Genomic DNA, 26,544 nt, shown 5'->3' on the forward strand with positions numbered 1-26,544 from the left:
CATCTTGATTGACCCAATTTACTGCTGTTTGTGTTACATTTGATACTAAATTATACAGAGTGATTCACAACTTACGTTTGTGCGATAGTGTTTACATTAGTTTTTCAAGTGTCAAAAATGGTTTACGTGTATAGCAACGCGGAAGTTGATGGATATCGTTGTAATTTATAGTGAAGCAAGACAACTTTTGTGTTATGGAGAAGCATATGTGTTATGGTGAAGCAAGACAATATTTGTTTTAGTTCATAGAAACTGAATAAGACGGGCCCAAATGTCGGTGGACAAAATTTTGAAAAGTTCATTTTCAAATTGCCCTTTTTGATTTTTTTTTCCAAAATTGTATTTGAAAGAGTCCCCTATACATTCATATATTTTTTTGAATAAGTTCTGAATCACCCTGTATAGATAAATTATTATGTAGCTCATCAAAATAAAAATCTACAACTCTTGTATTTGTATTTGCAAATTTAAGATCAAATTTTGCGGTAAAATGCTTGTACAATTAGACATTTTATAAACTAAGTATCATTTCTTGAAGAAATAATCCACATTGACTCGTTTCTGGAATTGAACCATCAGCACTACGCGGGCAGTCACTTTCAAATTAATAAAATTCCAAAAATGCGTTTTTTGAGCGACACTTGGTCAATGCTCACGGACGAGCCTAATTAGAAAACAATTTAGTAGCGGTAATCGAATTACCTGATGGGTTCCGAGGAAATAATGCTTCGTAATTCAGCAATTTAGTTTTTATGTCGGACCCATGGCTACGTTATCTCAAGGCAGTCGACTGTCTCGGGCCCATAACTTATAATTAAACCGAAGCTGGGCTTCACATTTCGATGTACCTGGTGGCAAGCCAGAAGTATGCAGAAGTAGATCGATTCGAGAGATACGTAACGTCAGGAGCGTTAGAAAAAGTTCTGCGTCGTTTCTCTAGCGAAATTATAATAATTTTTTGGCTATATAACAGCCCTTAAAAAACAAACCACCCTGTACAACATTAATTTGGACAAAGATCTACCTGGTTTAAAATTGCAGGCAGTTTTTTTATTTTGAGCGTAATTTTTCCTCAATGCACAAACCATTCCGTTCCATCCAGTTTCACCGACTGGTACCAATCACGGACACTTCCGCTACTTGTAAAAATCGCGCGCTTTGGAAGGGGCCCAATTCTGACCGTCGAAACCGACGGACAGGTGGGGCCGGTCGCAACAGATCGCCGCGAATGACAAACGCGCTTGTCCGCGTCTGACCGGAGCTAACGCTTAATAAATCACCGGTTTCGACGGGACGCGTCGCTAATCGCGTTCTACATATTGGCAGACGTCCCAAGACGTATGGTAACGCCTGTAAACTGGCGACGCGAACAAACGCGAGCCTTGTCCACGTGAATTTAGAACTGTGCAGGAATAAAAAGATATATTCGTTGGTTTCAATTTTATGTTTCTAATATCGTTGCACGTTACACTGGTAGAACTCTGTACGATGATTTTCCTAAATAGAATTTTTCTTTGAAAAAAAAAAGTGTTTCAGACTGGAAAAAATGATTATCTGGGAAAAAAATTGTGGTTATTTAAGACATACTTTCACCAAGTTTCGTCAAATTTAAGTTATTTTTGCGGAAATGAGAAATAAAAAACGAAAAATAAGAAAAAACCTGTTTTTCGCATTTTTCTCGGAAATTTTGAGGTTATCGTAAAAAGTGACCTCTACAAAAGTTGTAGATTTTTGCATGATCTACAACTTTTACAGTGGATACTTTTTTTGTTTGACATCAACTTTCGCCAGAAATCCCAATGATACAATTTTTCACAACTTTTCAACCCCTAAATCAACCCTCCGCCACCCCTGCTCACGCATTTATTTTTTTAGGTTTATTATAAGCCCTTTTACCATTTCCACTTATAAAAGTCCAGGTAACATTTTTTTTATTCTCCGAGTGTAATTAGGTTGGACTAAACTTACTATTGCATATTCTATTTCTGTCTTTAGTACCTGGTATTCAATTTTCAACACAGAAATAATTATTTGCATTCTAGAATACGAAGTACTATTTTTATATTCAAGAAAGGAGCGTTTTTTGCGAGCGCCAGTATATAACTGTGTGTTAAACAATATTTTTTGGCGAAAAAGGGAGTAAAATATAAAATTTTATCATCCTGTACCCCAAAAATAAGGTGTTTGTAGGTCTATGTTCATATAGAGGTCAGAGAATCGCCTGTATAATATTGTTTGTCGAATATTGCAATATTCTGCCCTATATTTAGTCCTGTAAATATTCAGAAGGTAATTAGAGGCTTCAGACTTTTTTCCGAAAGTTGTATTCAAAACTACCAGTTCGAATTTGTTAAAAAAATTCCCAATTATATGTTTTTACGTTCCAATTCCTGTGTCCAAATTAATCTGAAATTTTCCTTAGGACAATGTACAGGCTGTTCCAGAAATAAGCGCCAAAATTGAAACAAGCCAAAGTGACAAAACAACTTTTGTTTATATTTTTGAAAAACTCATTTTATGTAGCGTATTTTGTACCCATTAAAACAGTGCTTCATTACCATGTAACAATTAAGGAATGTATTAGGATAGAAATAAAGAGATATCCGAAAAAAATATTTAACAACCCGTTGTCCAAATAATAAGGTTTAAAAAATAAAAAATCTTTATTTATTCCGGTTTTCGAGCACAAGATCTTCGATTTGATTAACGTGTTATTCATCAGTTGACGTTGATGGTTGTTTTCCCTGCCTTCTTTAAAGTCTTTGTACGACATTTTTTTGCGACATAACCTCATCACTAAAGGCCTTCTGTAACATCCTTAACGTTTCCGCGGCAGAATATTCATTCCGCAAACAAAATTTAATGCAAATTCTTTGCTCAACAACATCACACAGAGGAAATGAGTAAACCCACTTTAGTATATTTACAAAAACACGAGTAGCTCTGCAGCAATGAATATTTTGACTTGAAATTCTGCGTAGATATTAAGGACAATGCTATCAACCTACAAAAAAATAATTGTATGCTTTCATAATACAGAACTGCTTATAATGGATTAAATGAATTGTTAAAATTTTGGCAGTTAATTCGGGATCAGTATTTAACATTTAGCAATAAATTTAATTTGATAAAAATATTTGCTGACCGCACAAGCAGATAAGTTGCGTACAACAGGAAACATATCCTGAGTTTTAGATTACAACGTAGGTAGGTAGATTAAAAATTTATAAACTCAGCACAGGAAGTTGTAAATGTTTTAATATACATAACGAATTTTGAGATGGTGTCTGAAATTAAAGAACGATGGTTGCGATATTGTCTGTAATTATTTGTCAGTGAAATTTTCAGTTACTTTATTTTATTTTATTTGGTATTTCTGCCACGGAATCGTTGTCCCGAGAACAATAGTCGCTTCATTACATCTATTCAATTAGAGTGTCGAATCGTACGATATCGATATCGAGACTACAAACGTGTCAAAATTGGCAAATTGATACGGAGATTCCAGTTTATCAAACAATTTGAAACCGGCAATTTGCCCGGTCGTATAATTAAATTACCATATTTTTCGAAACGCGATATCTTTGTATAGGACGGTTAACTTTTGATGGGCCGTAATCACGGATAATCCCTAGCGCGCAACAATTTGTGCAATGTTATATGCAACTCATAATGTTCAGGCCCACAACCTATTATTACTAAAATACTCGGCCATAGACCCATTCCGGCTAATTCGGGGGTACGCGCGTCTCGCAATTATGCTGCCCAAATTTATTTACTTTAATAAAGCTGTAGCCGTTTTCAAATTGCCCGGAGAACGCGAAGCGGAGTGCCAGCCGTCGTGTTTATTTTTTGAATTCCTCCAAGTCGTTCCTGTTATTTGCGTAATCGAAAAAAATCGACAACGTTCGAATCTGGGAAGTTAGGAGGCCGTCACAATTGAATGATGTAAAGTTACACGCGCTTAAGTGAAGTAAAGTCAAAAAATTTAATTGTATTGCAAAACTTTCTATTGTTGTTGAATAAATTCTTTATATCATTTCTCAAAAAAAAAGCAACAGCCTTTTATATGGATAAAATATATTAATGTTAGCTGTCGTTTTCCGAACTATTTTCGTGACAGTATACGATCATTTGGCAAGCTGCAGGGTACCTCATAAATGAATTCCTAAGGGAAATCTTGTTGTTGCAGCATCTCATTTAATATCTAATTCCCATAAAAAGAGGCCGAGAAACAGGTACGCTGTTTCTCTAGCATTTGAAATTATAATTTAAAACCAAATGTTTAATGAATGAGCCGTCGTACGTTATATAAGGTAGATGGCCGCCGCAAAAGTACCTCATTAATATCAATTTTTACACACGTACTAGTAGCTGTCGCGATATTTTAATAACTGATTTTCATAAAACCGACATATCTCAAGGATTTTTGCCGTCGTACAGGTTCCCATCGCAGTATATCAGTAGCTTCTAAACGGCGTTCCAGTTAATATAATCTTTCCGAACTAATATGCAATCCTATTCGTTCCTGTTCGTACGAATATCGGATACAGTCACGTGAATTCCAAAAAGGTTGGAAAGTGTAGGTGTTTTTTACGACTATGACAGGATTTGCCGCAAAAGATCAATAGCTAGCTCATGCAAAAGCTTTTTTCAATTTTAAACCTGACTTTTCCTCTCTTGTCAATTAATATAAAGGTAGTTGAGATACAAAATGAAAATAACGTGACGAATAAACACTTAAAACAACGAACAGAATTGCAAGGAGAGAAATATAAATATTTAAGATGATCATGGTCTTGATGATGATGACGACTTTAACGATAATACAAAATTAAATTAAAAGAAGCATCAGAAACAATTATTTGGAATAACAATAATACAAGTACTTCTCCTGAGATATTCATCCAGAAATGAATGAAAGATGAGTTGAAAGAGTTGATCGCAAACCTATTGAACGAAGTTCCAAATCAGAAAGATAACAGTGGGATATTGCAGACTCAGGAAACATATGAGTGAGATTGATCTGGTAGAAAACAACCCGATGTTCTACCAAAAAGAACAAAATACCGCAACGCTTGTATTGGGTATGTCTGAAGTGCTTTGGAACAATTTAGATCACTGTGAAATGGGATATTGTATCTTTTCCACGCAAAGTTATTGAAACAGAGTTATTTTTAGGTACCAATCCACCGTTTGGCAAACAGAGAAAGCTTTCCCAAAAGAAAAAAGTCTTGACAACAGTACTCGTCCCGTTGCTGAGTATAATTGCTTAACGATACCTAGACAGAAAAACAAACGCATATATTTATGCACGTGTGTCTCAGGGCTGTGCGACACAGAACAATAAGTATGCAATTCCCTGCATAATTACCCAAGAAGACGTCGCACGAACGAAGCGTTATTGTCGGGGCGAGCCTTTGTTCATGTCTGTTTCATTTCTGGACTGGAATCCAGTTTGCTCGCAGATTACTTTCTCCATAGATCTTCTGGTAAATTAATTTCGGATACGCCTGCCCCTCGCCGAAGCCCCTCTTCGGTTTTATTAAAAATACTGGCTAAACAGCACGCAGCGTCGAGCCGTTTCGAGTCAAATAATAAACTGCGAAGGCGAGGGAGACGAGCGCTGATGTTGTTCGTTAATAAAAGTTTCCAATGCTTATTTACGGCGCTGTCTAGATCTGATTGCGTACCGTAATTCTTTAGGAAAGAAAAAGAATTGAGGTGGCCACCAAAAATTGGCATAATCATGGTGCTAAACTGAAAGGGTTACTAATTTTTGCAATAATTGTGATTGGAGAAGCTTCGGTACCAATTGCCGGGATTGCTTTCGGGGTGGGAATCGAGGTCAAACAAAACAGTGCGAGGTGCCGGGACTGCTAGGCCGAGCGGACAAAAACTGGCGTAAGTATCCCAACAGCAAAACCCATTATTATTAGAGGCAAAAAGCAAGTCACAGAGGCTGCAATAATAACGTTAGTGGAGCGGATGGCACTGCAATAGCTTATTTGGCACCAGGGATGTTTATTAGTTATCATAGATTATTATTTTCAGAAGGCTTACACAACAAATTAAACTTATACAGGGTGTTACACTTTAATATTCACCAACCGGATATCTCGACAACCTAGAGACAATCTAAGTTCTGCAAAAAGTTTATAGTGTAGAAAATTGCTCCAGTTCTGAGTATAAATGGCATTACTCCTCATTGCGATGTACAGTGTGTCCTGTTGTTCAGGTTATAACACCTCTGGAAATGTGAGAAAGCTGTGGATTTTCCGCCGACCAATTTTTTTACAAATAGTACCCTGAAGGGAGGTTATATTCTACTAATAATTTTTTTGACGTGACAAAAGCCTGGCCTACTAGGATTTTTTAAAAGAGTCGTTTTTCCAGAAAGTTGTATTAGGCATTTTTTTTCAAAAAGATAATATTACTAGGCTGTTCAACGCCCATCAAAACACCCATATACCAAATTTGATAGACAAATGTCTACTGAATGTTTTTTATGAGGTGCCAAACTTCGAAAAATCAAACTAAAAATTATAATAAGCAGGTCAAACATTATCATGATAGTGAAAACAAGTACCAATCGGACAAAGAAAAAATACAAACACTATAAATTTAACACTTCTAATTGCGGCCACAGTAAAAATAATAATTAACGTACAAAAAATGTATTGAATTATAAATACTAAGTTGTTAAAAAAAAATTCAAAACAATCTAAAATAAATTTTAGTTTTCTAAACCAAACCTCCTACCAGTCGAACACATTTTTCCAATCGTCTTCTTAAATTTAAAACTACTTTACATATCTTTTATTCTGTAAGGATAAATATTCTTCCATAATTGGAAGATATTCTTACGTATGATAGTACCAATTCTCCCAATTTTTGCATTTTTTTATTTAATAACATACCTAATTCATTACATTTTTAGTACATAATTATTAATTTTACTATGGCCGCAATTAAAAGTGTTAGAGAGATGTATTTTTTCTTTGTCCGATTGGTACTTGTTTTCACTTTCATAGCAATCTTTGACCTGCTTATTATAATTTTTCGAAGTTTGGCACCCCATAAAAAACACTCAATAAACATTTGTCGATCAAATTTCGAATATGGGTATTTTGATGGGTGTTGAATAGCCTGGTAATATTATCATTTTTATAAAAAATGCCTAATACCACTTTCTGAAAAAATGACCCATAAAAATCGTAGTAGGTCAGGCTGTTGTCGCATCAATAAAATCATTACTAAAATATAATCCCCCTTCAGATTACTATTTGCAAAAAAATTGGCTTGCGGAAAGTCCACAGCCTTCTCACATTTTCAGAGGTGTTAACCTGAACAACGGGACACACTGTAACTGCAACTCAAACTTTTTCCGTAACAGAAATATATGATTCACGTAACAAACCAATATATTTTTGAAAAATTGCTAGGTCCCCACATATTTCAACCTAAATTGTATTTTTATGAAGAACTACTTATATCCTCAAAATTTAGATGCGGCTTGCGGGTATTTGAGCTGGCTGAGAGCTTCAGAGGAAATTTTTGGAAACATGGGTGAAAACTTTAATTCTGAGCCACACCTTCTGCTCCTCCTGAAAGCTAGTTAGGCGCTCTTACTGTTTCTCTACTTTCGCCCCAGTATGAACCCTACGAAGAGTAGTAAACGATGACTCTGTAGTTCGGATTGGAAAGTTTATTAAAATTTTGAAATCTGCAACACAATTGTTTTATAATAAAAGTGAAACTTCACTCGTAATGTTGGTTTCGTTGCAAGATAAAGACCTTTTCAGCGTAAGGAGGTGGTAGTTTACGACATCGAGCATCCCAGCGACATTTTTAAGACTGTTCGTTCACCGCAGCCTTTCTGTCGGACACAAAGGCGCGAGCACAATATTTAACCAACACCGCGTCGCGGCTCTACACCGGGGGCCGCACTAATGGAAAAACGGTCGAGTCATCGCCAATATATATTCAAATTTAAATCCCCTTCAGTCTCTCCCCTTCGAAATGCATTTCTGTGCACGGAATACAAAGATCAATCAAAGGCACTTTACCTCATATTAGAGGCACGCACGGACGGAATGCCTTTGTCGAACGTATTACGAATAATTGTTATTAAAAAGCACTGACGCGCGGATTGTGGCGAACACAATGCCGTCGCGTATTGTGGTGGCCAATTTACCGGCCCCCTGGCCTGGCAGTTACCGAAAAGTAGCCGAGCTTGCGCAGAAGTTAGACGACGTTTTACTTATTCTTCAGCTTGCCGAGAAATAATTAGTACTTAGCTTACAAAAATGTAGAGTATTCAATGTTCGCTGTGGGCGAGGATAATACGGGTATTAGAATTTACGACAGCCCACGACGACTATGCGAGAATACGCGGGATCGCACTTAGTTCTTCGGCGATCAGAGCTGAGCGCACACCCGATTTTTACGTCCTCTCCCAATAATGACTATAATCAGCGGGCATATGATATAATTCTAAATTTATCTAGCCTGTAATAACCTGTAAGCACTCGTAGTTATAATGCCATCAGATGGAGAAGATGGGTGCCGGAGACAAGGACGACCAGGTACGGAAAGGAAGAGCCACAGACTGGCCGAGGGCCATCTAGAATGAGTAAACGCTCGTGGAGAATAAAAAAAATAAAAAAACTGTACAAAACGGTCCCAGATTTTATCTGGGCACTCCGGTGATTGAAATAGTAGCCGTGGTAGTTTGTTTCGTTTTTAAAATGCCTTATCGCCGGGGACAATCTGGTCGAGAGTAAAATCGGATTCTTTTCCTCCAAATCGTAGTGAACCCTTAACTGTGCGGAGTGTAGCGGGCTGATTTTGACGAGATATTCTCGAATAAATGTTGCCAACTTAGAGCCAAATTAATTCCAGTCCCCGAACTCTGCGGCTGACAGAGGTTGAAATGCAATTAAGGAAAGTATGTATTACACAAAACCTAAGACCACTTTGTGTCTGCGTTGTTCCAGATACCAATTATAACATCAAAGTATGGATTTTTTTAATTAATAATAATAGAAGTTTATTTCCCAACAAAAAATTATTAAATTAATTATACAATCCTAGAAGCTAGCAGGTAAACCAATGGACAGTCTCGATTATGATAAATCCTCTTCATTTTGAAATCAAGGTGTTTCATAAACCTACGCTAACTTTTTTCTAAACCTTGCAAATATATGTCATTTACTAGATGCCAGAGAAAAGTATAAAGTTTTAAATGTTTCAATATTACTCAAAATTTCTAATAATAAAGCGCCACAACTTGAGAGCTGCATTGAAGGTTACAGTGGTCAGCAAATAAAGGCTTGTTGCCGTCTATAATTTCTCACAAATCATTAATAAACATCAAAGGACCTACGTTGGACCCTTGTGGCACTCCTGAGGTTGCTAAACATGTATTAAATTTGAAACCAAAGTTATCCTTGCAAAAAAAAGAAAAATAAATATATCAATAATCCTTTTGTGTATATTAGAGTAAGTATTTGCAACTGTTGACGAATCGTAAGCTGGACTTTTTTGTCTATAGAAACCCTGCGACGAAATAATGTTTAGCGATTTTTTAGAGAACTGGGAGAAGACCCCAATAGCTGAGGGAAGAATTCGATAATGATCTAAAAGTTTCCGCTATGCATCTCGACTTGACAATGCTAATGAGTCTCGGCAAATACGGCCTATAATTAAATTTCGTCAGGTAATCGGGAAGTTCATTTTAAAGCCATAAATCATCCTCTTGCTATTAATCAAAAAGTAAAAGTGACGAATCGGAATGTCGATATGCAAATACGCGTTCTGAAAATTCTTCGGATGGAGGGGTTGAAATTAAAAGTTTAATGGGTCTGATAATTTCTTGTGACGTGAACTATTAGTCCGAAACTTCGGGAAAATTAATAACTCCTCTGGTGTAATTGATGTATGGGGAGTCGTTTTGGAACTTTTTGTTTTCGCGAGATGTATAACGCTTGCCAATTTATCAATTACAGTCAAAAGTATGAATCGGAATGCTAATGTATCTGTTAAAAATAACCACCACTTCGAAGAAGAATTTAATTTTTATATGAGCGTTACAAATGGCATTTGTTTTTTGTATTTTTTGGCATCAATAGCAACATAACAACAAACACAACCACTTCATAGTTATACTTTTCATAACATATACTATTAAAAGAACTTATTTAGAAATCTATATATTAAAAAATGCATAATTTTTATGAAAAATAGGACGAACTACAATTTGTCTCGAAAATTCTATGGAAAATTCCACGTAATCTATGCACAGTCTAAGCTGCACACCCTCCTACTTTTGGGACATCCTTTATAAAGTGATTATAGGATCAAATCACTTAAATTGAAAGAGCCTTAAAATCTTCTTAGGTTCCTTTATAATCGCATTTTGTTTTGGTAATTAAATGTATTTTCGTTAGCGCGTCGTATTCCCCAATTCATTATCATTATTTATTTTTTGCTCACTAATTTGCGAATAACTTGATATCAAAAAAAAGATATCGAACCCTTTTTGCGTCAAAATGTAGCTATTTTTATGCTCTTCAAACTAACCTATAAAAAGGTTTCTCCTGCTATTTCACTTTTTTAAGAAAATGTGAAACAACCTAATCTTGAATAAATAGCGCCAATAAATAAACAACATTTTAGTTAGAAATTTCAAACTGATACTATATTCATCAATTTTTTGTACTGAATTCATTTATGTAAAGAATATTATAACATTGCATTTAAAATTTTTGAGAAAAGACCATAAAACGGCATTCTTTTGAAATAACGCCATCTATTGGTTTCCATATTGAGGTAAATGACATTACGCATTCACCACGAGATAAAGCATGAAAAGACTTTTCCAACGATGTGTAACACTATGGGCTTTTGATGAGACAATCCTTAAAAAAAATGCATTTTTCTGATCAGACATTACGGGCTTCCCCCACCCTTTCTGTCGAGCGATAGAACAAAATGTCAATAACAAAAGTTATGCGCAATGAATCCAGCTATCCGTATTTATACTATTAGACTAGCTGGTATCTGTTTTGGTTTGGGTGAATCGTATATCCACGGAGATTTTTGACTTTTTGGCTTTCAAATATCACTAGAAATGAAAATTTTTCTATGCGCATAAAAAAAACGTGGGCTTAACTTTTGGCGGCACAATATGTTAAAAAAAATTAAAAAATGTCATATTTTTCTTCCTATTTAATTATGTATCTTTTCAAGAGTTGATTTTAGGGGAAAATGGATCAGGCAAAAAATGTTTGTAATTAAATTGTTTACAAAATATGACTAGTTACAAATCGAATGAATCATGATTATTATTGTAAAAATCGAAAAATACGCCAAAAATGGAGTTAAAAAACATTACCTTTTAGGGAATTTTTTTGGTGTTTTTAAATTGGGTATAGGGCCTTCATACTAGGCTCAAGAAAACTTCATGTTGTGTAGAATAATCACACCAAGTTTCATCAAAATCGGTTTTATAGATTTTGCATAATTTTGCGCTCCAGATTTTGAAAAAAAAATTGCAAATTTTCAAAATTTTGCTCAGCAAAAACCAAGACTCTTAGATATTTGAAAATTTAATCACATATAGAAGGGTTCTGAAGCTTTCAAACGCTTTTTGAAAAATTCCAATCCGTCAGGAGAGCTCTGGCGCTTGTTTAAAATTTGGTCGAATTTTTGTACTTATAAACAATTAGAATAACTGTGTGAATATTCAACTAAATCAAATTTTTTAAAATAGGTTTTAAAAGTTATTGGAAAGACGCTTCTTTAAAAAAAAAACAGATCGATTGGTCAATTAGTTTACGTAGGTATAGCCCATCAAAGTTAACCGTCATTTACACTAAATACTGGGACATCCGGGCTAATTTTTCGAAAAATACCTTTGGTATTCCGAGTACTTACCAGGTCTAAGATTACAATACTTTTCTTCATTGGCAACCTACTTTAAAACGTGTTTAAAGTTATTTATGCAAGCGAGAAAATCGTACGGGTGGTGGTGGTGGGGCAAGCAGAGAGCGCGGCCGCTTCGTACTTCGTATTTTGATGATTTTTTAAATCGATGTCTCGCGATTTAAAAAAAACAATTAGCGTATTTTTTCAAATGCCTATGGTCCTTCAACAGTCCGATAATTATTTACCTTCAAACTTCCTTTAATTATCAACTCTATTTTTTTTATTGTATCAAAGGTAAGTGTATAAACCTATATACTGTCTATCAAAGATCAAAAACAAATTTTTTTATGCGCATAGAAAAATTTTCATGTGATATTTGAAAGCCAAAACGCCAAAAACCTCCGTGGATATACGATTCACCCAAATATGGACTTATTGAAACAGATACCGTCAGGACTATTTGATATACCTGAATAGGAAACATTTCTGAGAAAAATTCAACTCTATGTTTTGGTATGTAGATTGCGCCCCCTAACGGCTGAGCAATGAACTTGAAAACTATTTGCAGCGATTTCTCTTGGTCGATTTATCCATCAAATTAATTTTCTTGAAGCTCTAGGACCTATACTTTCCCTAATATCCTACCCCGCCGACTTTAGTAGGACACCCTGTATATTTAAATACATTGCGCAAACTACAAATGGATTCCTAGAGACACCCATGTTTCCACAGCAATTAGGATACGATTTCAGTAATCTGTCATCTGAAAATTAAACCTCTGTGTCTCGTCGGCGAGACCGTGCGGTCCCAAAAAACCGTAAAACCAAACGCCGTACCGCCTTTGCGTGGAAAAACAAACCGTAACTTGATGTACGGCCAGTTGGGCAAATATTTATTTTGAGCGGCATACCTTGATGCTGTAATAACCCGGGAAACACTCTGTTGCAACTCATTAAATCATTACGCGCGCAGCGTTGTAAGGTAATATCCAGTAATTTTTGCAATATTTGCATTATAATGCTGCTACCAATTGCATAAATTATGCATTCACTGCCTGGGCACCGGTCAACCGCTATGTGATACGTCTGATTGCTAATTCGCGTTTTTCCTGTCGTCCGAATTGTTGCCGCTACTGCATTCTATGCCTCAAGCTCCCGGTCATTACTCTATTTGACGCCTAAAGCGGTAAACTTCTCTAAAAACACTGAAGTTGATACCTTCTTTATAACTTTTCGTAAGTTTTTAGGGTATTGCAGATTTGCACTAGTTGCTACTGCTGACCGTTGTTGGCACTTCCAATTTAAAAACATAATATCGCATAACAGAACTCCAGCACTTATATTTTATGAAAGCAAGCCGCCAGCTTCACCTCATTTCGCATATTATTCACCAGCTCTGCGTCACCCATCACATACGCCATCCTCAAGGCCTGTTTCCCCCAAATCTGCTCGAAACCGTGGCGAATTTCGGAGAATATTACCGGGGTCTGTTATTAGACGGCTAAAAAACCCGGCAATTAGCTGTAGAGACGTCCGTTTCTTTCTTTTCTAGCGGACGCTGTGTAACATACCGTAAAGGCCCTTACCTGCTGCCCAAATTGCAGCCGACGATTTGCCTCCGGCCGAAACGATTAGGAGCCAGTCGATTAAGTCGGGTCGCAGCAAGGCTAATGAATCCAATTTTTGGATTAAGCACCCCCTAAGAATGCCCGAAGATTGTTTATTGGGGCTATAGATAACCAAAATTGACTGAGGGGATTCGGGGAAGAATAGCTCATTAAAAGTTTGATAGTGTATTGAAGGCGAATTAGATTAACGTTATAATTAAAAACATGTTTGTGCTTCCAATTTTAGATTTGATACATCAGCATTGGCTTACGATGTTATAAAAATTGTAACAGTAATTCTGCATGATTTTATATACATATACACAAAATTTCAGACAAGGCGTCCATAGAACAATTTAACGGAACAGAAATTAAGGGTTATTAAAAAATCCCGAAATTTTTGGTGATATTCAAAGAGCCGTAACTTGGAGGGAAATGATCGCAGAGAGAATAAAAACAAAGAAAATTGAAGTTTCAAATGTCTAGTTTTCGGATCTGGAGTTTAAAATTTTTTAGCGTCAACAGTTTTTGAGTAATCATAAGAAAATCGACGCAAAAAAAATTGCAAATTTTTGCTTTTCTTTAAAAAGCCTACAAACATTTTTTTTTGGTAATTTGACCATAAACTTCTTTTAGATAATTTAATTCTCTTCAATTTGAATGGTTCCGGAGTCCTGTACGATGATTTGTCGCTAAGTTATCGTCCATCAAAGCAAAAACATCATTTTTGACATTGACAATCAATTACTCGGAAAATAATGGTCGTACAGAAAATCCAAGCAAGGTTTTGAAAACTGCAAAGTATTCTCTACAAACCGTAATTATCGGTTTTTGATAAAAAAAAAATCGAAGTGAAAATGTTGGTTAGAAAAAGGGTAAAAAATTGCATAATTAGGGATATTTGAATAACTTGGCATAACTTTGCAAATAATGAATAAATTAAGGCTATCGATTGCAACTTTTCAACCTCAAAGTGTTCTAAAGAAACCCTGATCATTTCAAAACGATGCAATTTTTTTTTCTTAGTGCCCGGAATGTTTAAATTTGTCGTTTTTACTGAAATCAATGTAATAAGTAATTTTTCACTTTTTATTCATTTTTTTAAAGTTAAAAATTGTTTTTTATCAATAATCCTTATTTTCTTCATGAAATTCATTATTCAAAAAAAAATTGTTTTTATCAAAAACCCATAATTACGACTTGTAGAGTATACTTTGGAGTTTTCAAAACCTTGCTTGAATTTTCTGTGCAACCATTATTTTCCGAGTAATTGATTGCCAAAGTCAAAATTTTTGCTTTGATCAGTTATAACTCACCGTCCATAGGCCTTTTTAAAGAAAAGAAAGAAAATATTTGCAATTTTTTTCGTTGATTTTCTTATGATTACTCAAAAACTGCTAACCCAAAAAAATTTTAAACTCCAGATCCGAAAACTAGGCACTAGACGCTTCAATTTTCTTTTTTTTATTCTCCCTACGACCATTTCCCTCCCCAAGTTACAGCTCTTTGAAAATCACCCAAAATTTTGGGATTTTCTTAATATCCCTTATACTGTGCCTAGTGTATGATTAACATATGGTAGAGTTAGATTCAACGAGAAAAAAAAACGACCTTTTCGATTTTGTTAAAACTTTGGGATGTTAATCTACTTTCAATTTTATGAATCCGGTGTTTCTTGTTTCTTCACAAAAACAATTTGTCTAGCTCGGTGGCGTCATGTCAAAATTTGCATCGGACAACGTTATTCCAAACATAAAAATGCATATTTTTTTCAAATGACCGTCATTTTGACCCAAATCATCTGATCAAAACGTTTTTGTTTTTTAAAAATATGCAAAATTTTTATCAGCTTTTACCTGTTTTTTTTTTCAGAATTCAAATTGCTTTAAAACTTTCTGAGATAAATGAGAAAAACGGAAAAAAGTTATTTTTTTCAAAATTGATTTTCTCAAAAACCCCACCTTTTATTTTCACCAAATTTAGATATGTTTTTCAAGGCCAAATGAGCTATTTTTTAGCTAAGCGGCAATATGTCAATATGCTTCGTTCGGGAGATACTGTTTCGAAAATGCATATCTGGTGAAAATAAAAAGTGGAGTGTTTGAGAAAATCAATACACCTTTTTATTATTTATTTATGGAACAATATTGAGTTTTATAGTACCTAATTAATTAATAAATGAAAATTATATCCATGTTACTGAGCATGCGCATTAAAGAAAATTTCATTTATTATTGTATTGTATTTAAATTTAGGAATATTCTTTTATATCGTTGTTTGTAAGCGATAAGCACATTCGTGTTATCTATTTTACGAAACATGTGTTGGTTGTCCTTAAATACTTCTAAATTCTTATAAAAATAAATTAATTTGAAGTTGCTCATTTTTATAGCATCTATGTAAATAGTACATAAGGGTTAGAATGGTCAGATGCGGTCTATTCTGAAAACAAAAATGATTTTTTTTCGTTTTTCTCATATCTCACAGAAATTCGAATTCCGAAAAAAAACAGTTAAAAGCTGATGAAATTTTCCACGTTTTGAATAAAATCCTTTCCATAGGAGGATTTGGAAATGTGGAAATAGTAAGGTCTTTCAATAGTGGCTATTTTTAGTCTTTGTGAAGGGTTTCCAATCTGTTCTCTTCAATCTTTGGGTTCAGACGACCCTGCTATCAAATAGATGACCCCGCCGCTGGCTGGACTTAATTTACAAGATTTCCAGGCCTACTTTTTTGTTTGTCCCAGGTGAAATTCCCAGCCCTATTCATCGGCGGGGCCTATAGGTAGGCAATAAAAAATAAATTGGGTGCACGGCGCAAGACAATGCGTCTCGGTCGGGGAAAAAACGGACAAAATGAACCGTTGCGTATTGATTAGGTTCGGCTCCGTACTACAATTAATAATGGCTTTGTTTATGGATGGTGGCGGCGGCAACAAAGAGGGCCGCATAAAAAATCGCGATCAGGTGCCACGCCACAATACGTGCACCTGGAGGCGGCACAAAGACTTCTCATGAATAATGTTTTCACAGAAACAGTGGCGAAATTCCTGGAATTTGAATATAAAATTCGAGTCCGTTCAGTATTCGTTGGCGAGAAAAGCATAAGCCAATAAAGTTCGGTTACCGGAACTACTGTAACAATTTACCGCGGCAGGGGAAATTTTCCGCGATAATTTCTTCGAAATCTATGGATTCTAAATACGTTTATGTCACAAATTCGCCAATAAGACAAACTCTTGGGGTCATCGTTCGCCCGACAGTGACGTCAGGCGCCTATTGAAGTACTTATCCAACAAATCACATTACAGATAGCTTTCATGTGAATTTCAAAATTCATCCGATGACAAGCATTACTATACAAATCCTTTATTTAACGTCAACGCAGTGTCCGACAAAACACTCCGATTCTTCTCCCAAACCAATCTTATCTGTCTCGGGGCCCATCGCCATCTCGACGCGTTCTTTTTTGTCGCGACCCGTAAACTATCTCGGCGCATTATCAGCGGCCACGAGCAACATAACCTAAGTTTGAACCGCGCTGAGCTATCAGGGACTTTTTGTAACTACATCACATCCGTATCTTCGATCTGGCCAGATGGGATCTTGTGCAACTCGTGACTGCGGCTATCAATGTTGCTGAATCATAGAGTTCAAAGCAGGTGCATCTAATAACAAAAAAACGGAGTTTCTTTGTTCCACTATCGCGCTCGCGAACGCCGGGAATGTTTCCTATTGTTGGAAGACGATCAGGTGGTGCGGGGTACTAAATTCGCATTTCGATACGCTTCCGAAACATTTCGCTACACTTTTGAAATATTTTGCTGCACTTCCGAAATATTTTACCTTACTTTCTATACAGGGTGCCCCAAAAGTGACGCCCGTCCTTATGGATTTTGATTGAGGGGACAAAAACAAATCGAAAATCAAGAGTGGAAAATTTTCCGATTGTTAAAAAATTATTCAAAAAACTAAAAATAAACATTTGGGCTGGGCTATTAAATATTTATGTAGTTCAAAACTGTATTTGCTGCAGCTGTATGTTTTTAAATGAAAACTTACCATTGCCATTGCTGCATGACGTTCCGTTAGCAGTTAAACTAAATTATTGGTTTCAACATGATGGAGCTCCATCACATTATGGCTTACGAATATAAAATTATCTGAATCAAAACTTCCAAGACAGATGGATTGGAAGAGGTGGACCATGGCCTCCTGGACCACCAGATCTGAATCTCCTAGATTTTTCTTTTGGGGTTATTTAAAAGAAAATATTTATAGTCCGTATATGCGCTGCTGTCGCGTTAGTAGACCAAGAGATGCTACAAAGAGTTCATGCTTCAATGTTGAATCGTGATAATCTTTGTCTTGAAGTAAAAGACAACTTATTTGAACACCTTTTGTAAAAACAATTTCTATTATTTTAATTTGTTTTATTATAAAAAATATTTTTCTCTAACCTTTTCAGGTTAAAATAATTCCTTACACCAGGTACAACCGACAATCGAAAACTATACTTATCTACTATTGGTTATAAATTATATGTCTTGGTTCCTATAAGCACAAACCTCAGTTTTGAGACAAAAAAATGGATTTTCACTTTTTTAGGTTTTTGAATACTTTTTTGAATAACTCAACAACGGAAAACAATTGGAATATTTTCCACTCTTGATTTTCAATTCGTTTTTGTCTCCTTAATCAAATCCTAGAAGGACGGGCGTCACTTTTGGGACACCCTGTATATTTCACTACAGTTTCCAAAGAAAACAGCATTCTTGATAGGAACTAAAAACTAATTTTCATTCATTTTAAAATGACAGTTCCAACGAAACTCTCACAAAAGATCTAGACAAGCCTTCAGGTTAACTCATATTTTTCTTACACGTAACTATATTTTCTGATTAAAGCGAAAAACAAACATTTCGAATTTCTGAATATATAATTTTCTTCTTTGATGGGCTTTTATGTGTATACTATAAATTCTTGTTATCTGAATTACTCGGAAATTAAACGAAACTTAAGTAAGCAACTACTAATTAAAACTTTATATAAATAGATTCATTAAACAGTAATATTATTTACCATTACGTGTTTACATGTTTAATAAACAAACATATGAAATAACCTTGGAAATAACGGTCAAAAGTTTGTAAAAACTTTAATCTAAAGAACACATTAAGTACACATAGATTGCATTTTAAACGAAGATTATTATAAATATTGTAATTACATTCTCAAGATAATCCTTAAGTAGATACGTTTCTGAAAACATGTAATTACTTAAAATGCCATCAAACCTTGACAATGTGATTGATAACAGTAGTTCGAAACAGACTTCTCCAATTCACTGAATGATAAAGTTTTTCACAGAAAATAAATTACTTTTAAAAATAGTTTCCATCGTCAATTTTCTGTAATTGTAAGTTGGATTTACTCCTTGGAACTCAGAAACCAGTCAATTATTTAGCTATTAGTGTGCAATTGCGAGGGGCATATTTCAGATATTAAATAGCAATTACAGAAATTGCCGAGTTATTGGTATGTTAGTTTTATTTGTCTTTGAAACGCCATGACAGTATGAAATACGACCCGAGAAATTCTTGATGCGGTGCGTATTGGAAATAACCTCGGAAATAACTTACTCCACAGAAATCGAGACAATGGTGAAATATCTATAATTTCCTTAGTATTGAAAAAATGTATTTGAACCAGCGATTATTTTTAATAGTTGCCCCTCAGAACTTAATATTTAAATATTTATAAAAATATATATGTATACGCAGAAGAAAATAGAAGATTTGATGACACTTTCAGTTGAAAATTATTGACAGTAGATGGATTAAAAATCGGTATAACTGGAAGCAGAAACAGAAGATTTTCTTGGTAAAAATGAAAATATACTTCATTTCCATTATCAAAATGCCTCTGGACAAACAATTTTTAGACGTTTTATTGCCAGTGTCAAGGTTTGCAGTGCAAGCGAATAAATATCAGTTTCTGAAGATCTTGAAGATGATTTTGGATATGATATATACATAATCCATCCATTTTTTCCAACTATCATTTCTAACAGCTACACTTTGGAAATGTGTAGTATTTATGAAAGCATAAGCTTCAGAAAGACAATAAGAGAGTTTGGGAACAGTTTTGTTTGCAAACTATCTGTAACGAATGGGAAATTCTGAACTATGAACTAAGAACCAATATGAACGAAAGCACAAACAGGTCTTCTTTGTAAAAGTGGATAATTATTACGTTTTTTTAATAAAAATGTCTCCGAGGTAAACAATTTTTCGACGTCTTGCTTGTGAGTATAGAAAAACGTTGCAATATCGACCTTTCAATTTGTGCAAGCACACGCGTATAAATATCAATTTTTAAAGATGATTTTGGATTCATGTTAGACTACTAAAGGAGAAATGCAATGTTTTAACATTGAGAAAGACGCACGTAAATCAAGATTTCAACTGGTGCTCATTTCTTGCACCTATCTTTTGGAATTGGATAAGTATTTTTGAAAGCATAAGCTTCAAGACGCAGATAGTGACTTTGAAAACTGTTTTGTTTACAAACTCTTGACAACAAATGGGAAATTTGGAACTCTGAACTAAAAGGCAATACGGACGGAAGCAGCAACATACGGTTTCAGCATCAAAACGTCTTTGAGATCAGCTTCAAGATATTTTTCATTGCCAACACTTCATTTGGTGCAAGTGCATGTTACAGCAACGTACTGTCTCAATAATCCAGGTTGTCCACCGCAGCTTTAGCTACAATGGAGCCCGGCGTGTCATTTTACGTCGTATCGCCAGCGATTTCCGCGGTTCTATTCACGAACGAGCCCAACAAAGGCCCGAATTCAAACATGGCAGACAGCTTACCCTTTCGAGACAAGTGGCCCTGCACTGGGCAACCCTCAGGGGACTCCCCACATCCTGCTCTCCGCCAATAAAAATGCCCATGCACGACGTGAGCGTAGCGAGACAGACCAGCGATCTCCTGAAGAGGGCCATCTCGGTCGTGGAGCGGATCAAACCAGAACTCTGCCTAGCACAGTAACCCGGCACATGCACAACGAACACAAATAATAGAACTGAACACAAAACAGAAACGGCCGGGGTGTGGGGTTCGCGTACGTAGTATCGTTTCGTTAGACTCGCTGGAGAGGATCATCGGCGTACAACCTCACCCGTCTGCTCTTCGCGCTGAACTGAGCTTTGAGCTTAGCGGAATGGGAATCCTCTCTTCTCCGGCGGGCGCAAGAAGTAAGTGGGAATTCGGCCGTTGTCGGGCGGGTTCGGCGCACTCACCACTTCCAGGGGGTTGGAAAGGGGTTATAGGCGTGCGGTGCGTCGCTGTGTCTTCGGTTGGGAAGCCGATGGTGAAGGAGGAAAGGCTAACTAAAGACAGATGCAAGGACCGACAAAACTTCAATTGGACAAAATAAGATGTTATAGATTTGATCGTTGTTTTTTTTTATGTAACGGAACGGCCATAGGGGGTTCAGGGTCAAATTGGAATAACTCTGATTCAAAGGGATTTAACAACAATATTTGCAAGACTGTATCTACAAAATTATCAATTTATTCCAAAGGAACGTACTTAACAAGTTAATATAAGCCTTTTCATTTTTTTTTTCTTCATAAAATCGGTGCATGAAACAGTACGTTAGATTTTTCACTATTCAACTGTTCACAAACATGAGACTTTTTCGAATACATACCAGCTTGTTGACTGTTTTGAAAATACCTATAGAAATGTCATTTATAACAACATTATTTCTAGAATTTAATTTTTGTGTCATGTTTTGCATTACTTACACTTATCCTAGACAAAGTTCAGAAGGTGTGTTATTATGGTAGTTGTAACATTTCATATGCTACATCTTCAGAGTAAACGTTACGTCAGTACATGCTAGTAAAAAAATATGAAGAAATCGAATATTAATTTTGCTTTTATTTATTATTTAGAAGTATTTACTGATTTTTATGCGTAAGTTCAAGAAAATTATTGGCTTTGAAAATCTAATATTTATCTGTCTATACAGGTTGTTACAAAATCGCTTCTCACTACAGGGATCTTGGAAACGGTAAGAGATACGAAGTAGTTTAAATGGGGGCAAAGTTGCATAATCAGGGGATTAACATCCTAAAAAATTAAGGCTAACATCCTAAATCCTAAATTAAGGCAACATCCTAAAATTAAGGCTAACATCCTAAAAAATTAAGGCCAACATGATTAGTTTAGAAAAAAACTTTTGGAAATCCATTTTTGTTTGAGGTGTTATTGAAAATGGAAGAACACTTTCTCATGGCAACTTTCTGCGCTCTATCAAATGACATAATCAATTTTTATATGTAACGTTTCGTCTCTCCAGTACCATCATCAACTTCATTTTTTTAAATACGACCCTGCAAATTTTATTTTATTACATTTTTTGCAAGCCTTCATGACCCCCAATACTGTACTGCCTCAGCCCGAACCAGATTCAGATGTTTTGTCTCGAAAAATTCATCTTCATGTATTCTTTCCAAATTTATCTATTTTTTTTTTAGATTTCTGTGTTTATTGAATAATCGTACACTCGAATTTATTATTGTAAGTGTTGTTAGACCCTGTGAAATCCACCTAGTTATTTAAACTATTACCATGACACATTACAATAAAACAATATTAGAGTTTTTATCCCGTGCTCATTATTTCTAGGTTTCTCGAGTGCTCAATATTCAAACAAATTTCGATCTAATTTTTTCAGGATATTCATACAAGTACATCTGACATGCTGTTTCGCAGTTGCGGTTACAGGTATAATAAATTCCGATCATTTACTGTAATTTTTTTAATTATAATATTCATTTGGAGTTTTGGTTGTTCATATGCATTTTTAAGAATTAATTTGCCATAATGTAATTAAAATTGTAATTTTGACGCAACAACTTATCGAGTTTTAACACATTTAAGCTACTTCGTATCTCTTACCCTTTCCGAGATCCCCGTACTGAGAAAATTTGTAACAGCCTGTATTTTGCTGAATTATACCCAGTTTTCTTCAATGCAATTTAAATACTTTTATCAGTGTAAGAATATAAAATATACTTCAACAAAGAGGGATTTAAAGAATAGCTTATACAGGGTGTTTTTCTTTCTTGAAAGCTCACCACCTCAGCAATTTTTTAATTTATTGTCCCTTTTTAACAGTTTTTTTTTTATTTTAACATATAAACAATTGTTTAGTAGCCTATTAACTTTGAAATTTTCTGAATTTAAACGAAATTATCGAATTTTTACAAATACAGTCAATTCCCGATACAAAACAGACGAATTCTAGGAACTTTTCGCCCGGCAACCGTCCCCGTGCGTATCTCGCCATCTCCTCAAACTTATTTTGACGTTTTGCGCTAATAACCCATCCCCCTTTCACGGCAATATCTAACACCGAACCCGTCCATCCATCACCCCGACCGTAAGGGCACTTTTTGCCCTACCGGGGACAAGGGAAAGGGCGACACATCCAGGTTATGAATTGTTTCGTCGTTTCTTCACCACGCCTATGGGTTTTTAAGAGTCTTTGCACTCTCCGGCTAATCTGCAAATACCGCCACGCGGAAGGGGCTGCGACGGGGGACGGGCGCTGCATTGCGAGATAGTCCTGCGACCAGGACCTGCATGCCGTGTCGCGTTTTGAACTAGTCATTTTATAGACATACAATAGTTTAAAACTTTGTGATAATTATCCTTTTCCCCGGGCGGTAACTATTAGACTTTCTTTATCGCTCTCACGTAACGGCCGATGGACCATGGGGACTTTCCGACCCTGTATATTATTTTAATTATATGACCCGGTAAAATTGATGGATTTTCTTCATTTAAAATAAATTGTTGGCGCTTGTGTTTTATACACTGGTTCAGTTCAACATACGGACTGATTAAAATTAAAAGCCGCATGTCATTATCTTAACACATTAACAAAACGACCGATAAGTTTTTCAAGCGTTTGACCAAATTTGTGATTTATAACAGCGATTTAAATGGTACTCATCATAAAATAATTCATAATACTATAATCATATGACCAACTCAAAGCTCACCAAACGTTATAGAGCTAAATTATATGGCGCTGTTGGCGTAATTTACGGTTGTCCCTAATGTGAGATTCTTGTTGAATTCTTGTCACATGCCGAATAACGCTAATGATACAGTTAATAATGTGGTAAAAAATTAAATTTTATTCACAGTTAAACCAAACAGATGATTTGTTTAAAGCAGTATATGTCACAGGATGTTTTATGTAAAATGTATCGAAATATTTCTACTTTATTTGCCTGAAAGGCAATTGGTGAAATATGAACATATTAAGGGAAATAAACGTAACACATTCCATTGTAAGTCGAGTAAATAAGTTTCTCGATTTTTTAACAAAAAAAATAAAGCTTCCCCTTGTATAGCACCCAATTCATCACCCACTTGTACTGGTCGCAGAAGCGCCACGTACCAGTTAAACTCCTGTCCACTGTGCATTCTGATAAGATAGCAGCTCCATAAAAAGATACTCATTTAAATGCTCAGTCTGTGCACGACTATATTATGCGATTGCGAGCATCAGTTTATTTACAATTAGGGCCACCGTTCTGTGCGCCACAAGATGAATCGCGCAAAAAACAGGAGTTTGCTCCGAGAAAAAGTATGCTTAGTTTAGTTTATTACTTGCGTTTAGTGCATATGATGAAGAGGACGAAACCTCACAGCTTAGAGGAGGAAAATTGTACGATTTATTTTATTGTCATTAATTTTCTGCTTTTCCTCTTTTTCGCACACTAATTTCTTTATACATTTTAAAAATATTCTGAAATATACAGGGTGTGCAGGAAAAGCGTACCATATCAAAGTTATGTATTTTTAAATGGAACACCTTTAGCGTAGAAATTTAATATTAGCAATAAAAAAATAATTTTAAGGGAGCAGCTTTGGATAGTGTATTTTAGATCCTTGAAGTTATAAATTATTATATTTGTCGTCACTTAGTATTGTACAGGGTGTTCAAAAAACTGGTGAATACTTCTCTCAACTTTAAACAGCAATAACTTGGTTATTTTAAAATATTTTTACTTTGAAGGTTAGGAAATTTAACACTCTTTCAAACTGCATATACAGAGTGACCCATTTCAAATTTGGACACTCTAATAAAAGTTGTATTTAGCTCTGCACAATTAATTCAATAACTTTTTGACTTCGAACTAAATTCAATTTTGATGAAAGCAATTTGCAGTAGTTAAAAATGTATAATTTGGACTGTCGCCGACATACCAATATCATAGTAGAACAATTCACCCTGTACAATGTACTACTGGAAATACTGTAAGCCTTTCTAATTCCTAAATCTCTGTAATGGTACAAGCGTTATATATTTTTAAATCTTTCTAAGCTTACTATAAACTAAGAAAATCCAAGTTAAGTATGACGTCCGGCCGAATGCTGAATACAGCTCATCATAAATTTGACTGGGTCTTAAATGGGCTAACACTTTCGACGTTTTAGTTAATCAAGGAACCTTTGAACGTCATGCCCAAAAAAAAAACAAGAGATCAACAGCTAAGTCTCGTTCACTATTTTGAAAAAAAGATAAGTTGCTTCATTAATTTTTGCCACAATTAATAAACAAATGGAGCTAATAGAAATGTCAACAATATTAGATTTTGAAGATTTTATCTTGTTTAAATATTTTGGATTCGTCATTTTTGAGACTAATCACAAAATAAATAACCATGTCAACATAATTAAATAACATAATGCTTAAAGTTTATCTGAATTTAATTGACTTGAGATAATAGCGCAGGACATGGTAAACAAAGGCTCAATACGATACTTATAAACAAAGTAAAAAAATTTAATGGTGCATACTTAAAGGCATTTCGCCACAACAGCCCGAGGCCTCGCCGATTTTTGTAATCAATGCGAAATTTCATTAAACCATTAATATAAATTACATGCAATTTGTCAAACTAACAATTTCCATAATAAATCTTTCCCGAGAGTTCGTCGAACCCCAAGGGCATACACGGTTCTTCGGACTTGGGCATTTTCGTCACTGCACCCAGAAAAGCCGAATTTCGGGGGCTGTATGCGACTAACAACCACCGCAGGATTGTATCGCCGTACGTGCTACAATTAGTATCTGAACCAAATCGCAATCACGTGGAATTCCCATGGAGTTTAAATGGAAATAATATAGCACAAACATGCTACCTAGAACATAACTGTACGTTGGCTAATAGCTCGGATATGCTAATGGAATGGATGGGCACAAGCGTCCTTTGCCTGGTTGTCTGGGGTCTGTTGAGACAGCAGGCACAGCTTCATCACTAACTCGTAGATATTTACATCTACGTTTACAGTAAAAAGAAATGTTTGTAATAATCGGGAATATTTGTAAGTTGATTGATGATGAATTCCAAACATGAAGGTCATGAATTAGCTGTACTGATATGATCGAATAACTTCCTGGCTGATATGATGAAAAAATATCTTCTAGGTCTATGTGAGCAAATATAAATAGTTGGCATTTGAAATAAAGGTCAAGTTTTCCAAAGGAACTGATGAGTCAAGGAGAATGAATGACTAAAGTACCTTCCAAAAGATTTAATTTGATATTTATAGTTCCTCAATACAGTTGCCAAGAAGAGCCAATTTCGAAGTAAATAACAATTGACGTAAAATTGGTAATAGCAACGTCTAAAAGACGTAATTTCCTTTTTGTAGTTTCTCAATACATATGACAACAACCAGACCAAATCAGTCTAGGAGCAAGTAGAACAGGTTTCACTGATTATAGGTCAAGGAAAATAAAGCGACAACTATTTTATAGTTCCCCGACATGGATGGTAAAAAGACATCAGTTTAGAAGCAAATAGGAATTGATGTTAATGTTTTTCTAAGATTAGTCAAGCAAAATGAGTGACCAAAGTAGCACCCAAGGGATGTAATTTCGTGTTTGTAGTTCCTTAATATACA

At 35.3% G+C, this 26,544-nt stretch overlaps 1 protein-coding gene across 1 annotated transcript in view; it reads right to left on the reverse strand.

Moving 5' to 3' along the window:
• Window positions 1-20,725, reverse strand: part of LOC108910305 — an 88,457-nt gene extending 67,732 nt beyond the window's left edge. Inside the window, exon 1 of the mRNA XM_018714870.2 lies at window positions 20,418-20,725. Within this exon, the coding sequence (XP_018570386.1) occupies window positions 20,418-20,549 (132 nt within the window). The 5' untranslated portion in view covers window positions 20,550-20,725. The remainder of the gene's footprint in view (window positions 1-20,417) is intronic.
• Window positions 20,726-26,544: the final 5,819 nt, after the last annotated feature.

This window comes from Anoplophora glabripennis, unplaced genomic scaffold (assembly GCF_000390285.2).
Source record: "Anoplophora glabripennis isolate ALB-LARVAE unplaced genomic scaffold, Agla_2.0 scaffold86, whole genome shotgun sequence".
Taxonomy (NCBI): domain Eukaryota; kingdom Metazoa; phylum Arthropoda; class Insecta; order Coleoptera; family Cerambycidae; genus Anoplophora; species Anoplophora glabripennis.